At 31.4% G+C, this 15,205-nt stretch overlaps 1 protein-coding gene across 1 annotated transcript; it reads left to right on the top strand.

Annotated features, from left to right (window-relative positions):
* The first annotated feature begins 10,232 nt into the window (after positions 1 to 10,232).
* On the top strand, positions 10,233 to 14,081 carry LOC145315520 (discoidin domain-containing receptor A-like). The gene is made up of 3 exons (XM_080155502.1): positions 10,233 to 10,471; positions 11,178 to 11,284; positions 13,943 to 14,081. Exons 1-3 carry the CDS (start codon positions 10,403 to 10,405, stop codon positions 14,079 to 14,081), a joined length of 315 nt encoding a protein of 104 aa, XP_080011628.1. The 5' UTR covers positions 10,233 to 10,402.
* Positions 14,082 to 15,205: the final 1,124 nt, after the last annotated feature.

Here is a 15,205-nt window from a genome sequence, read left to right as displayed (position 1 = left end):
CTATCGTGACTTAATTAGACTTAAACTTTATCATGAAACAATCATAAAAAGTAGCGGAACAAGATAAAATCGGTAAGGGAGGGGACATTGGGCTGTTTATTACACTAGACACAAAGTTTTATAATAAAGTTTTCTTATTTTGATTGGATGATTCATTCAGTTGAGTGTCCAAACGCTTCAACTACTAATTGTTATCTTCAGAAGGTGTAATTTCGTGTATCATCATTGGGGATGTACATCAATTTATCGGCAATTATCTTATCCCTTTAGATCCCTAAAATACTCAGTAAAAATTTCTCATTTGTCTTCTGCTTCTGTTACGATTATGGATGTTGTAATCTTTGTTATATTAAGATTTCTAAAACAAATTAGATGCAAATTTAAATGTTTAACTGGGCACGAAATATTTCCAAAAAAGGTTAATTCTATGAGATTATCCTGTCTATTTCTGTTCAGTTAAGACTTATTTAAATAACTAGTAGCGGCACCCCTAGCATCCACGGTCTATGTAATAGAATGGTATGGAAGTGCTGATAAATAGCCTAAAACCATCCGAAAACCAACATAAAAATAAAAAATAGTCTAAAACCTCCCCTGGACTTATATAAAATAAAGAACTCAATTGACACTGAAGTTATTAAAATACAATAGGAAATTTAAATAATTCTTATCAATTGAGATCCTTTTTTGTTCTTTTAAGTCACTTATGTAGATAAGCGAACTCAGTATTTATCTTATTTGAATAATATTTTTCAGAAACTATTTAAGCCAATGCAATGCATTCAGTGACATCCGGGTTCGGCAAAAAAATTGTCAAAAAGTTAAAAAATCAGCATGTCTAACATGGACGTACGGACTATGTTAATAGAGTTGCTACGCTTTCTAAGTTATAGGAAACATCATGCAAAGTTTGAAATTGATAGGACGAAATCTAACATGACTTGATTAACGATAAGATTAACGTTACGGACGGACGTATGGACCGACCCCTGATTATAGAATAGCTACGCTTTTTAAAGATATATACTTTAAAGAAGAAAATTAATGTTCCTCTCACTAATTCTTTAAAAGATTGGTCCATTGATTGAATTTTTTAAGGCTTAAAGTTTTCCACTCCCATTTATATTGCCTACGCAATGTAAGCACTGAGAACAAAAATTTTTTTTCTTAAATTTTTTTTTTCAAAGTTTACATTTAAGACAATAAAAAACTGTATTAAACTATCGATTAATAAAGGGGAAGGTAGGTTGTGCTAAAATTCCGTAAAGGTGTGAGTTATAAGGTTTAAAAAAAGTAGTAGAACGATAATATTCACTAAATAAGTGTATTCCCTATTGAATAGAACTATAGACAAAAAAATTTACATGTTTTTATCCTACCCCTTAGTTTTTGATAATAATAATAACAACAAAAATAATTTTTTTTATTCATTAAAATTTTTTTTTCAAGATGTAAGATTTGAAACAACTTATTAACATTTTGAAGGCATAATTTTTAGATAAATATTCTAACACCTTAAACGGTAGTTAAATGTTACACTGCTAAGCATTCGTAGCCAAAAAAAATGAAGGCCATTTTTTCATTCAACATTTAAATATTATCAAGATCTTACATTTTTCGTAGTGAGGCTACTCTAAAATTAACTTTGTCTGTCCGTCTGCCAATCCGTAACGCTATCGGGGAATGAATATCCTTGGCTGCTATTTAAGAAATTTTAAAATTCAACATCAACTATAAAACTAACTTAATGCGTTAGTCTGTCGGTTATGATACAAATGTGATGTGTATATGATACATACATATATGTAAATATGGATATGATTTTCCATTTTTATCATATCCATTTTTCTCTCTTTTTTTTCTTTTTCTAATATATGACTACGAAACATCTGCTCCAAAGGCGTGCACGTAGATTCACCTGGGGCGTGTAAAACATTTTGGGTAAAAGGGAAATGTAGTTTTTCTGCAATATCTTGTGTGTTTTAAAACATAATTTGTATGTTAATTGATAAAGTATAAGTCAATGGATATAGAAAATACGTGGATATTATCACAGGGTTGCTATTTCTCCTGTCATTTATTGATCAGTTCGTTTATCCAGTAGAAGAGGAGGTTATGGGGTAAAGAGTATGGAGGGAGGGAATCGTTATTTTAGCCCGCTACAAGGTTCACCATATTAGAGAATATAATAATCTGGTGTAAGATCCAAGTAATAATAAAACCATTAATAAGTCTCATAACAAATAAACAATAAAATTTTATTAATAATTAAAATGCACGAATATTTATATATTTAAATTATGCACAAGCTGTTATTGTTCACAAATCCAAACAATTGCACTTGAGAACCTTTGGTAAAATCCTTTATTTTTATCAGTTGGGTAAACATTAATACCCCTACTTTCTGATTTTAAATATTTGTTCAAGCCGTTTAGTTTAGCCAAATATTCTTAATTAAATATAACTTAAATAAATTTAATTGAAGCACTTTATGGTGCCTTTAACAAAATGACGCCATACAATACAAATGACCAATGATAGGCCAACATACAGACTAAATTACCAATGGCAGTATAGATTTTAATTGACTAATGGTAGGCCATTATGAAATCATTTTTTAGAGGCACTACAAAAAGCTTCGTAACGTCGACATAATTTTACATTTCCACAGAATGTGTTAAACAGGGAGTTTTTTCTCCAGGGGGCTCTCAGTTTTTTTCTTTACATAACCTAAAGAAAATAGAAATTGTACTGTTTTTAGAAATCACGGAAGAGAAGCTCTTTATAGTGCCTATAAAAAAAGGGATAAATTTAAAAACTTATGTCCAAAGTTTCCTGTATGACATTATATTATAATAGTCCATTATTCTTATATGACGTCATGTGGGATTTATTGGCCTTTTATCCCTTTTTTTATAGGCACTATAAACAGCTTCACAAGAAGGGGTTGGCTGTCCTCTCTCTGGGGAAAAAAAGGATAAAACCTTTCAGTGCAATCGGATTTACCAATCAACCACTTGATTTAAATTTGCTTCTTATAAATATCCAGGGATCTAAAGGGATAAGACAACGGCCGACAAATTTATGTACTTCCCCTATGATGAAACACAAAATTACCCCTTCTGCAGATTACAATTAGTGGTTGAAATGCATGGACACTCAACTAAATGAATAAACCAATCAAAATTCAAAAGTTACCAAGATAATTAAGCCAACGAATAAGAAAACGTTTTTATGATACTTTGAGGACTAGTGTAATAAACAGCCCAATGTCCCCTCCCTACCTGTAAATATCCCACTCATTGAACTTTTATAACCTCCGGCTATTTCATTTCAATTGTTATAAACACCAGGAATCTAAAGGGAAAAGACATTAGTCTTTAAATAGATGTACATTCCCAATAATGATATGCAAAATTACACATTCTAAAGACTACAATTAGTGGTTGAAACGTTTGGTCACTTACCTTAATGAACCAACCGATCAAAATTCAATAAAAGAAAATGTTATCATAAAATTTTTTGGACTAGTGTAATAAAAAGCCCAACTTAACTTTTTTAACAAAAAATTTTTATGTGATACAATTATCCGATTAATCTGATTTATGGAATACTGATTATTACGAAAACAAAGTACAATGTTATAAGCGAACCATCTCTATGTCCTAAAAATGTAAGTATGTCCTTAAACAATATCCTATATTTAAGTTTTTTTTCAACAAATTTACTTACAATTTTGTTTCGACGTTTATAAATTTATGTTCTGATTATTCAGTTCTGACACTCTACAAGTGTTTATGTTCGTTTGTCTTAATGTTTCAGAGCTTGACGTGACTAGTTGTCTGTCCCCGATGGCACTCGTTTTTATGGATGTTGTCATACTTGTTTTCAAATATATTAATGATTTAGAATAAAAAATAGTTACTGCGTTTCCAACCAACACAAAAATGTATTGAATTTTGATTGGAAATTAGCAAACAAAGAAAGCGTTGTTAGATAGCTAGTCTGCATTCTAGATATTCACATTTTTCAGGCTTTTATATAGTTGAGTTATGCTCATATCTCGCTTCAAAGCGGAGTTTTCAATGTTAGAATCATCCATACTAATTTAAACCTTGTTATCAAAATGCTTGACCAATGTATGTTTATTTTTATCGTAAAAATGAAAGAGTGATTCAAATGACAATAAGGTACATAGTTTTAGGCTTAGTATCTTTGGGTTAGGTTAAGTAAAGGATAGAGATGGAACCCTGTATGGGTTAGAATTATGATTAATCTTCAATAACACAAAGGAGAGGGAGGGTTAAGTGAACCAAAAATAGATTTGAATAAAAGATCCAAAAATTATTTTCTATAAAGTTAAAGGCGGCGCTATTGCTTTTTCATTGTTACTGGACATTTGACCATTTGTCTGAATTTTTTAGATTCTCTTTCATGGATGTTTTCATCCTTGCCTTTATGTATATTGCCGAATTTTCAAGCTAAAAAATGTCCAATGTAATTTGTACAATTTTCAGACTATTTGAAATATTTGTGAAAGTCGAATAATTCTTCTTTAAAGCAAATACCTTATTTCTTTTTCTTACTTTGTAGGAGATAAGCTTTTTAAAGACTTTTTCAGTAGCGAAGCTACTTTGAAATTCACTTTGTCTGTCCGTCCGTACGTCAGCCAGACAGCCTGTCTATTACGCTATGGGGGAAATGTGATTTATCTTCGGATGCTCTCGCTTTTTCATTTTTAATGACAACTTAACATATGTTATATAACTAACTTTTCTTGCTACTTATGGATGTTATCATCCTTGTTTTTTCGCTATTTTACCCTAGTTACCCTAATAAAAGAAGCTTTTTTGTCTAACACAAATAGTTGTTTGATTCTTTATATAGGTACAATACATCTTTTTTCTATAGTAAGTACCAATGGAATAGTCACTAGCTTGAGGAGGGGGGGGGGGTTATTACTGTTCCCTCTGCACATTAGAATATGGATATAGTTATTGATCACATCGTATTATAAATAATTTTCCGTGGATATTAAAATGAAAAAAATGTCTGATTTTTTTGTAAGCCCCGGGGAACCGAAGGTCATGGCTAACAAAACTGGTATTAATTTTATGATTTTTATTTTAATCTTCGTAGAAAATTGTCTGTAATATGATGCTATACATTATTTTTCAGTATTGCTGAGAAACGGTTCCAATCCAGCGGATATTAATCGGTTTCGAAGCCATACTGGAAAGAAATAATTTACTATCTATTGTCCAACACCTGTTTCCCTAGACTTTTTAATCTGCAAAGGTATGATGATTTATGCTTTTCCTCTTGCTCAAAATTTAAATACTTTATTGGTTGGATTGTCATGTTCAGAGAAACTTTTAAATTAACAAGGTTAAAAATGGTCTTAAAAACGAAGCTTTACATATGAGACAGATGGACAAAAGAATTTTAACAATTGAAGATGATTTTAGAAGTTTTTCATAGTGCCTATAAAACAAATAACGTCATACAATACAAATGACCAAAAAAAAAAATTTTTCGCCCCCACAAATTTTGTTTTTTTTACTTTTTCTTTCAAAATCCAAATTAAGAAATTGGGTTATCAAATTCGACTCTCCCTTCCTCAAGTGCCCCTAGAGGCGTAGCCGCTATTATTTTAATATTGCATGTAAACATTTAATTAATATTTATCTTTTTTATAGAGATCCAAACATGAAAAACACAATTTAAAAAAAAAGATTTTATTACAAATTGTCTTGCTCAAAACTGGGACAGTTTGGGGTTGTCTCATGGGGTAATATAATATCTCATACCTTCCCCCTCCCCCCCCCCCAAAAAAAAAGTAGCCTGAAATGATCTAGGACTGGTAAAAAATCCTATAACTCTAATTTGAATAATAAAGCCAAATAGGAAACATATTTTTTTACTTTTGCTTTTATCAGACAGGGGGGAGGGGACATTGGGCTGTTTATTACACTAGTCCCCAAGGTTTAATAATAATGTCGTTTTCTTATTTGTTGAAAACTTAGGGGACTTTTATTTAATTTTGATTGATTGTTTCATTAAATTGAGTGTCCATACGTTTAAACCAGTAATTTTAATCTACAAATGGGGTATTTTTGTGCTTCATCATAGGGGATGTACATCACTTTAGACCCCTGGCTTTTATAAACTATGTTTTCAATTTTCCTCATTTCCTGGATTTTGTTTTTGTAGAGCTAACATTCCTGTTTTTATTACATCATGACGAAGCCGCATCACTAAACACAAGGAAAAAGGATGCTCCATTAAATCTCAGGGATCTAAAGGGATAAGACAATAGCCAATAAATTGATGTACATCCCCAATGACGATACATAGAGTTACCCATACTGTAGATTACAATTAGTGGTTGAAACATTTGGACACTCAACTTATTGATCAAATTAATCAGAAATCAATGAAGTTCCCAAAGTTGTTAAGCCAACAAATGAGATTTATAAAACTTTGGGGACTAGTGTTAAACAGCCCATTGTCCCCTCTCTCTCTGATTATATCTACTTTCATCTTTATTACATGGATATTTTTAACTATGACAAAAATTACACTCATGTATTATTCCACTATATCTCTTTCATCATATACAAACATAAACTAAACTACATGACTATTGCCGAACCTTCTAAGAATTTAAAATTGATACGACGGTGTAATTATCTCTATTTTTTCACATTATTATACATTTGCAATTAATTTTCATAAGCCGGAAATTTATATAAAAAATAAATTTAACCAAAAACAATGATTCCTAATACAATTGTACATAATTGCTTTAAATTATTTGTTTTTATTTTAAATATGACCATTCATTAATTTTTTTAAATATTTGTAATTTGTATCTATTCTAAAAGTATAAAATCAATAAATTCATAGTCTGTTTCATGTTTACCTGGAAATAAGCTATTTAAAAACAATCAATTTTGTTAGTAAGATATTTGCATAACCATGTATTTGCAGTTATGATATTTGTTGCGGAAGTGATTGAGCACGCGCTTTATGCGCCTACAATGGATGTAGAATATGCGTGGATATTATGTCATGGGAAAAATTTTCATAAATTTATGTTGCTACTTCCCTTATCATATTTATTTAATGGTCAGTTCATATAACCAGTTAGAGGGAAGGGAATGGAGTAGGGGGTCGTTATTTTAGCCCACTACAAGATTCACTCTATTAGAGTACATAATAATCTGGCGTAAGATCCAAGTAATAATAATAAATCCATTGCGCCTCCAGCATAGGAACAAGTTGCGTCAATACAAAATTGTTTTTAATTTTTTTAGCTTCAGTAAGCCAAGTCATTTTATTATTAATCTTGTTACAAAATATCTCATTTTTCTGCATTGAAAATTATAAAATAAGGCAAAAAATAGTATTCTTATTTAATGCATTTAATTTAGTATAATTATAAGGTTTTTAGGATCTTATCTTTAAGAATTTATAGATTATAAACTATAAAAGTAGAAGTATGTCTTTAGGTTCGTCCGGAGAAGGAAAGATCTCGCAAAAGGCTTGGCCGACTTTGTCTAAATTTACAGTAATAAGAATAATGGCCATTCAATAGTTTTACTTTTAAGCAAATTTTCTCAATTAAAATAGCCACCTCAGCAATTAGAATTAGTAGGTAAATCAGCCAAAAAAATCGATTATTGTTTTAATGATATAAAGACAACTTTTTTAGTAATTAAAAATCAAAAGGTATTAAGTAGATTGTAAAGAATTTTTTAAAAATATTTTCAAAGCTGGTTGTAGTTGAGTTGGTTGGGGGGGTTAACAACACAATCCTTAAAATGAAATTACGACTGTCTTCATTTTCCTATTTTTACAACCTTCTGACAAATCCCTGTGCACGCAACTGTTACTTATCTATCACCAAAGTTTTTAAATAAAGTTTTCTTATTCGTTGGATTAACAACTTTGGTGACTTTTAATAAATTTGGATAGGTCGAGTATTTGATTAAGTTAAGTATCAAAACGTTTCAACTAATAATCGTAATCTACAGAAGAAGAAATTGTGTGTATTATTATGGGGATGTACATAAATTTATTGGCAATTGTCTTATCCCTTTAGATCCCTGAAGATCCCGCAGTTATGGAAATATATTTGTCCTTGTTAGAAAAGAATTTGTAAATTGCATCTCGTTAAATTTAAGAAGTAAATGAATACTAAAACAAAGTTTTTATTTCAAGTGCTTTACAAAATATTCCGCCAAATAAAAAAAAAATCATCCAATATTTCAAACTGTTCTTTAAGGTATGAGTCATCAAAAGCTTTCCAGGAAAAAATATATTCTTTTCCGCTGGAAATAAATGCGATAAATTAATCTGTAAAAATATGATAACTTCCATAATTTAGAATGAATTAAAACATTTATCAAAAGTTAATATTATCTCCTTTGCAGCTATAGCTACCTCCATAGGTTAACCATATAAAGCAGGGCTAGGCAGCCGCGCGTAAAGCACGTGTAAGCCTCATTTAAAAACTTCATATTATAACTTTAAAACTCAGCTGGATGTATAAATGTGTTCCTACACAGAAAATCCATCCTTTCGTATTATTAAATCTGTTCCTTCCCAGAAAGTCCATCCTTTCCAATTATATTTTGCACACAAGCGGATTTAGATTTGAGGCTGAGGCGCGGATGCCGAGCCCTAATATAAAGGCTCAACTGACCAAGTGTATGCAAACTTGTTAAGGTTAGCAAGCATCCTGAGAAATGGTATGGTGTTCAAACTAAGTTGGATTCAAGGGAAGCTCTTTATAGTGCCTATGGAAAAAGGGGATAAATTAAAAAACTTTTGGCCAAAAAGTTCCGAATGACGTTCGTCATATTAGAATAATGTATTACTTCTTTTTGTTTAAATTAATTGACAATACTTTCTTTTATTCTTCTCGTATTGCCTTTTTTTTCGAGATATGCCCCTGCAGGACATGGAAGTCTACATAATAGAATGGAGGGAGAAAAACCCATACCCCATAAAAGATTTTTAGTAAACTATCCTCAACATAAAAGATTGTTTAACATTTCATTCCACCTTCACCGCCCAAACAAATAAAAATTTAATTCAGGAGGTTTAAAAATATTGTAAAAGAAACCTCGAATGGAAAATGTGTAGATTCCCAGGGATCTAGAGGGATAAGACAATGACTGATAAAATGATGTACATCCCCAATGAAGATACACAAGATTACCCCTTCTGTACGTTATTATTAGTGATTGAAACATTTGGACACTCAGCTTAATGAAACAACCAATTAAAATTTAATAACAGTCCCCAAAGTTGTTAAGCCAACGAATAACGTTATTATAAAACTTTGGGGACTAGTGTAATAAACAGGCCAGTGTCCCCTCCCTCCCTGGATGATTCCTAAGTAATGCAGAGAAAGAGAATACAGAGAGGAAACTTGATAACTTGCCAAGCAACAATAAAACAAGTGATCCGTGTAGAAAGAAAAAAATATTCTGCAAAATCTAAATTGCAATACATTCGCAAAAAGACAACATATGCACTTTTATTGTCCGCAAAGAATTTTTCCATAAGATTTATGCCCCTTTTAGGCAGAATCGCACATACTTCCAGTCACACTTACACACACACAAACACACACACACACACACTCACACACACACACACACACAAATTAGAATAAATGTGTTTGGAAATGTTTCACATTTTTAAAAGCTTAGCTTTGCTATAATTAAGGTAGGTTCATCCGGTTGTCCGTCCGTAATGGTTATCCATTTTTGTTAATTTTGACATGTTAGGATTAAAATATCGATTACAAACTTTGCATAATGATTCCTATAATAGCTACGATTTAGAAAGCGTAGCAACTCTATTATTATTACCAGAATATCCGTACGTCCATTTAATTCATGTTGATTTATCCTCTTCTTCTTATTTCTAATACTTATTCCTATTACAACAAGGTATATTGTTATAAGCGAAGCATCTTTATAATCAAGTCCTGAAAATGTAAGTATGTCCTTAAACACTATCCTCTACTTAAGCAGTTTTGCAACACATTTACTTACAATTTTGTTTAGACTTATACATTTATATTCTGTTTTTTTTTCAGTTCTAATACTTTACAAGTGTTAATGTTCGTTTGTCCTATTGTTTCAGAGATGTTGTAATTCTTGTTTAATGTGGTTAGTTAAATTAATTTTAAACATTTTTTAATTTTCAGATTTGTTTAAAAGAATTCTGCAAAAATGTTAAAAGTTAAATAAAACTAAAATGAAACACTTCATCATGATGTAATATAATAAATAGTGAAAAAGTCTAATATCAATTTTAGTGATATGTAAAAATTATTGTTATTTGATTAATATTTGTCAAGAAATAAAGTGACAAAGTGACAATGAAAAAAGTTTTGATTTTTCTGTTGTTTTTGGGGTTCTATCATAAAGCTGACTCTATTTCTGTAAAGGTTAGTTATTAGTTACTAATATTTGACTAAAAAATAAGGAAAACTTTAAAATTTGTTTCCTCTCAAAGCCTTGAATGTCATGTTAAAAACCTCTTTTTCACACTCTGCGACTCTTTAAAAATTATTTTCTACACTATAATGTTTTCATTTATTTGTCTAATATACGAATTTTTTCTTGTTGGGGGGAGGGGAGGAGATAGGAAATGGCGAAATTGCTATGTCTATTGTATATGGCCTAAAACTATTATTGCATATCTTACCTGCAAATTGTGGAAGGACCGATTTAGCCATTCACGACATCATAGTAGACTTACATTCGGTTAGACATCCTCCTCTAGTATATAGTAAAGGTTACTGGTTATGGTTGTTACTCATTGAATAGAACGATGCATTATTGTATTGCCGTTTTTTCCAGCAAAAGCTTCAAGAAAATTGAAACTTTGCACCCTTTAAACTGTTTATTATATCATTGAGAGTTAGCAGGGCTCGGCAACCGACACTAAGCCTCGAATTTATCAAATTAAATATTTATTTAAACCCGTTTGGATGCACGACAATTTTATGGGAAAAAGAATAGCTTGCCATATTTGGGTCAGGTTTAGACTTCCAGATGATTTTTAACATATTGTAAGAGGTTGATATCTCTAAGGCTTACAGGCGGCTGACGCGCGGCTGCCGAGCTCTGAGAGTTATCAGTAATATTTAGGAAAGCTGTGGGCAAACCTTGGGTATGGAGGATGGCAGCATTAAAGATTACCAGCTGTCAGCCAGCTCTTCATATCAACCAAGCCTGGTCGGTCCAAATAATGCCAGGTAAAAATAACAGCTTTTTAATATGTATATTGTATATCAAACGATACATTGAAACACCCTAATTAATAAATTAAAAATAAGGAAGGATAATTTTCTTCTATTCTTAACTCCAAAGGGGGTTGAGGTGTACATTACAATAACCTAGCGGGAATTACCAGATTACACTATATCCTAACCTAAACTATACAAATGCACATACAAAAAATCCGCCCATATATCCGGCTCCTCAAACAGTTTTCAATTTCAGAGCTCTAAATTTGTAAATAAACTACAAATAACAAGGATGCCCTTTTATAATGTCTAAATTATTTCCTTATTAACTATGGCATGACCTTTAAAATATAACATCATAAAAGTTTATTTAGTTTAATGAATATTTATTACCTTACAAGTTGTGTGTAGCCGTAATAACCATAAAACAAACTCCAGTGGTTTTCTTATTTAAATTACATACTGATGTTGTTTGTAGCGAAGCTACTCTACAAGTCGCCTATGTTTGTACGTCTTTCCGTCTTTTATTGATTGTTCGTTAAATTCTAGTCTCTGATCAGTTGGTCAATGAGTTAAATTCAACTATAAAGTGTGATTTAGTTCATTCACAATTGTATGCTTACAACATAGTTACTTATGAATACCAAAAGCTTTGTACGCATTGATCCTTGTTCAACAACATTTTTTTTATTGTTATCCTTATTCTAAATACGGATGATATTTCAAACACTAGAATATTCAGTTAATCAAATATTTCCCTGATTAATTATTTCTATACAGGTTTAGTTAAGATATGAATATAAAAATAAGCCCCCCGCAGGGGTAAGGCATTTTAAAAACCTTTGAAATGGTTTAAATAATATAGGTTAGGTTAGGTTAAGTGTCCACTCCTGCATTTGTCCTAGGACCAATTGAATTGAATTGACTGTTTCAGGCTGGGTGAAAAACTATTAAAACAGTTTTTCTTTTAGATAAAATATCTCCGCCATATATTTTATTGCTGTGTACAATTACATACTAAAAGCAATTAAAATATGTCCATGTGTTCACAATTATTTTATTTAACTCTTTACGTTTTGGAAGCGGTCATGCTCTAGTCTTTGGTTATGTCTGTCTGCCATATCCACATTTTTACATGGCTTAATTATCAAATGCAAAAATATTTTGTTTACTACAAAATTCAAATTTTAATAGTGATAAAAATATAATTCTCCTGTTTATAGTATATAAATTACTAGTGACTTCGCCCCTATCCTCTATAGAGTTTCGTCTCTTTTTATAAAAAAAAACTATAGGGGGGGATGACACAACCTCGTCGGTTTAGCGGTTACCAATATCTCATCAGACAGAAGACAGACATCTTATTGATTTGTATTATAGATAATATTATTTTCAATTTTACTTCTATTGCAAATTTTCATTTTTGTTTAACTAGAATTAAAGATTTTGATAATAGTTTCGAACTAATATCGTTTAATTCTATAGTAAACTTTTAACAAGGTTAGAAAAATGGATAGCATCCCTTTGTGTCATAAGACACCTCCCCCCTTATTTTTTATTTGTTAAAAATACTTTTAAAAGTTTGTTTGTGGTCCATTTACGTTATAATGGAAATTGTCGAAAACAACTTTTACAAAAAAAAAACATTACTACAGTATGATCATATATCACTGAAATAAAGTAAATGCTCAAAAATCCGTCAAAATTTTCTTCAAAATCCATGAATTTAGTTTTATTAATGCATAACATTTTGGTATTTGAATTCAAAAAAGGATATCAAATGATAAAGAATCGGTAAAAATTTAGAAACTTATTTGTAAGTCTTCTTTGCACATTTCATAATTTCTATTTTTATGTTTTCTTTGAAAGTTGAATAAAAGGATTTTATGTCTCATTTCGTAACTTATATTTTGTATCTTTAATTACTTTATAAAACCATTTTTTTTGTTTTAAAATTTTATTTTATTTGCAGTTAGTCTTTAAAATATTTAATAAATGTATTTTTTTAAATCGACAAGGACAATTATGCCCAAATATGTCGCAGCAGTAACATACATGTATTTGACAAGACGGACTTTTTTAAAGATACAGAACCAGTTTCGTGGACAACAATTCTCTAGGGGCGTTTGAAATCACCGTCTTTAAATTATAAATTTTCACCTTCTAGTGAATGACTGTCAGACAGATAAAGGATAAAATAATAAATAAACTTCGCTCTCAGGGAGGGAGGAGATATTGGGCTGTTTATACACTAGTCCTGAAAGTCTTATAATAACGTTTTCGGGTATAGTCCCTTTCGTGACAACGCCTCTTTGGGGGCGTTTCGTTGTATTTTTACAGTAGCTTTTGATAGGTTAGGTTAGGTTAAGTTGTGTTAGGTGATTGCCCCACGTTTCCTTGTTCGTTGGCTATACAACCTTGGGAAATTTTTATTGAATTTTAATTGGTTGGTTCATGAAGTTGAGTGTCCAAACATTTTTCAAGCAGTAATTGTAATCTACAGAGGGGGTAATTTTGTGTATCATCATTGGGGATGTACATCAATTTATCAGCTATTGGCTAATCCCTTGAGATCCCTGCTTCGCTTCTAATTAAAATATCTGCGTGTTAATGGCTTTAGATAATTTTTTTTTTAAATAGACAATTACATAAAATATGATATTTTAGATTGAATACAGAGGCTGGGGGTGGAGCATGGTGCCCCAAATCTCAAATCGAGAACACGAAAGAAAGTGCAGAATACTTGGAAATTGATCTCATGACAGATCATATCATTAGGAATGTTATTGTAAACAGAATTTTATAAACAGATTAATATCCGCTGGATTAGAACCGGTTTTCAGCCATAGTGAAAATTATTATGTAGCATCCTGTTACAGACAATTTTCCATGAACATTAAATGAAAAATCATGAAAGTAATGGGAGTTTTGTTAACCCGGTCCTTCGGCCCCTCGTGGCTATTAAACGGCATCTTATAATTTTACATTTTAATATACGCGGGAAGTTGTTTGTAACACAATGCAAAAATGGAGGCCTTTTTAGTGGTCGGTCTGTAGGTTTTATGGTCGGCAATTTATATTAATAAGATGCTGTGTCCACATTTGTATAGATCCACTGTCGAGACTCAAATACAAGATTTAATTAAAAACATTGAACTGACATCGCGGCTTATTTTTCCTACTTGTTTGTTAAATTGGGCAGAATCTACACAAACAATATATTTGGCTATCAATTAAGATTGTCAGAAATGCATTAGTAAGAAACAAGGACGAGAAATACAACAACATATCATTTATTTTTTTTAATTTGATGACCTTTGCCGACCAAGCTACTTCAACGCAGGGAGAGATGGGACAATGGGATGTTTATTATTACACTAGTCCCATAGGCGTCCAAGGGGGGGGGGTAATGGGCCATTTGGCACCCCCAAACGATTTTGGGGGTGCCGTAGGCACCCCCAAAATTTTGTGAACAATACCCCCCCCCAAAAAAAAATTACCCCTACCTTGGGGGTGCCGTAGGCACCCCCAACGATTTTGGGGGGGGTAATTACCCCCCCCAAAATAAATGTTCTTTAAAAAAAATTTTTTGGGGGGGGTATTTACCCCCCCCAAATTGAATGTTCTTAAAAAAAAAATTTTACTGTCCAACCAGTTAAAACAGTTCTTAACCATGATAACAAAAAATTTAATAGTTTGATCATGTTTTATTTGCTTGGGCCTTTATAAGGGCTAAAACCATCCCGGGGATCTATGATGTAATTGTAAAGCACTGAAGATTCCATAAAATAGATACCTAACTAAATTAAATATTTCATTAAATAATGAAAAAGAATTTCTATAGGCGATTTCTTTTGGGAGGATGTCAGGGTGTCTCAAAACTAGTTATAAAACTTACCAGGACCTATAAGACGCTTCACTTTAAAGTAA

Source organism: Acartia tonsa, chromosome 4 (assembly GCF_053477335.1).
Source record: "Acartia tonsa isolate MP-2025a chromosome 4, ASM5347733v1, whole genome shotgun sequence".
Classification (NCBI taxonomy): domain Eukaryota; kingdom Metazoa; phylum Arthropoda; class Copepoda; order Calanoida; family Acartiidae; genus Acartia; species Acartia tonsa.
The sequence above is the reverse complement of the archived record's forward strand: the minus strand, read 5'-3'. Positions and strand labels throughout refer to the sequence as shown.

Bases quoted from the DNA above. Each gene is read 5' to 3' on its own strand.
- LOC145315520 (XM_080155502.1), top strand. From the start codon at position 10,403: ATGAAAAAAGTTTTGATTTTTCTGTTGTTTTTGGGGTTCTATCATAAA. The intron at 10,472-11,177 runs GTTAGTTATTAG...AGTAATATTTAG, and splicing joins CTGACTCTATTTCTGTAAAG to GAAAGCTGTGGGCAAACCTT. The intron at 11,285-13,942 runs GTAAAAATAACA...ATGATATTTTAG, and splicing joins GTCGGTCCAAATAATGCCAG to ATTGAATACAGAGGCTGGGG.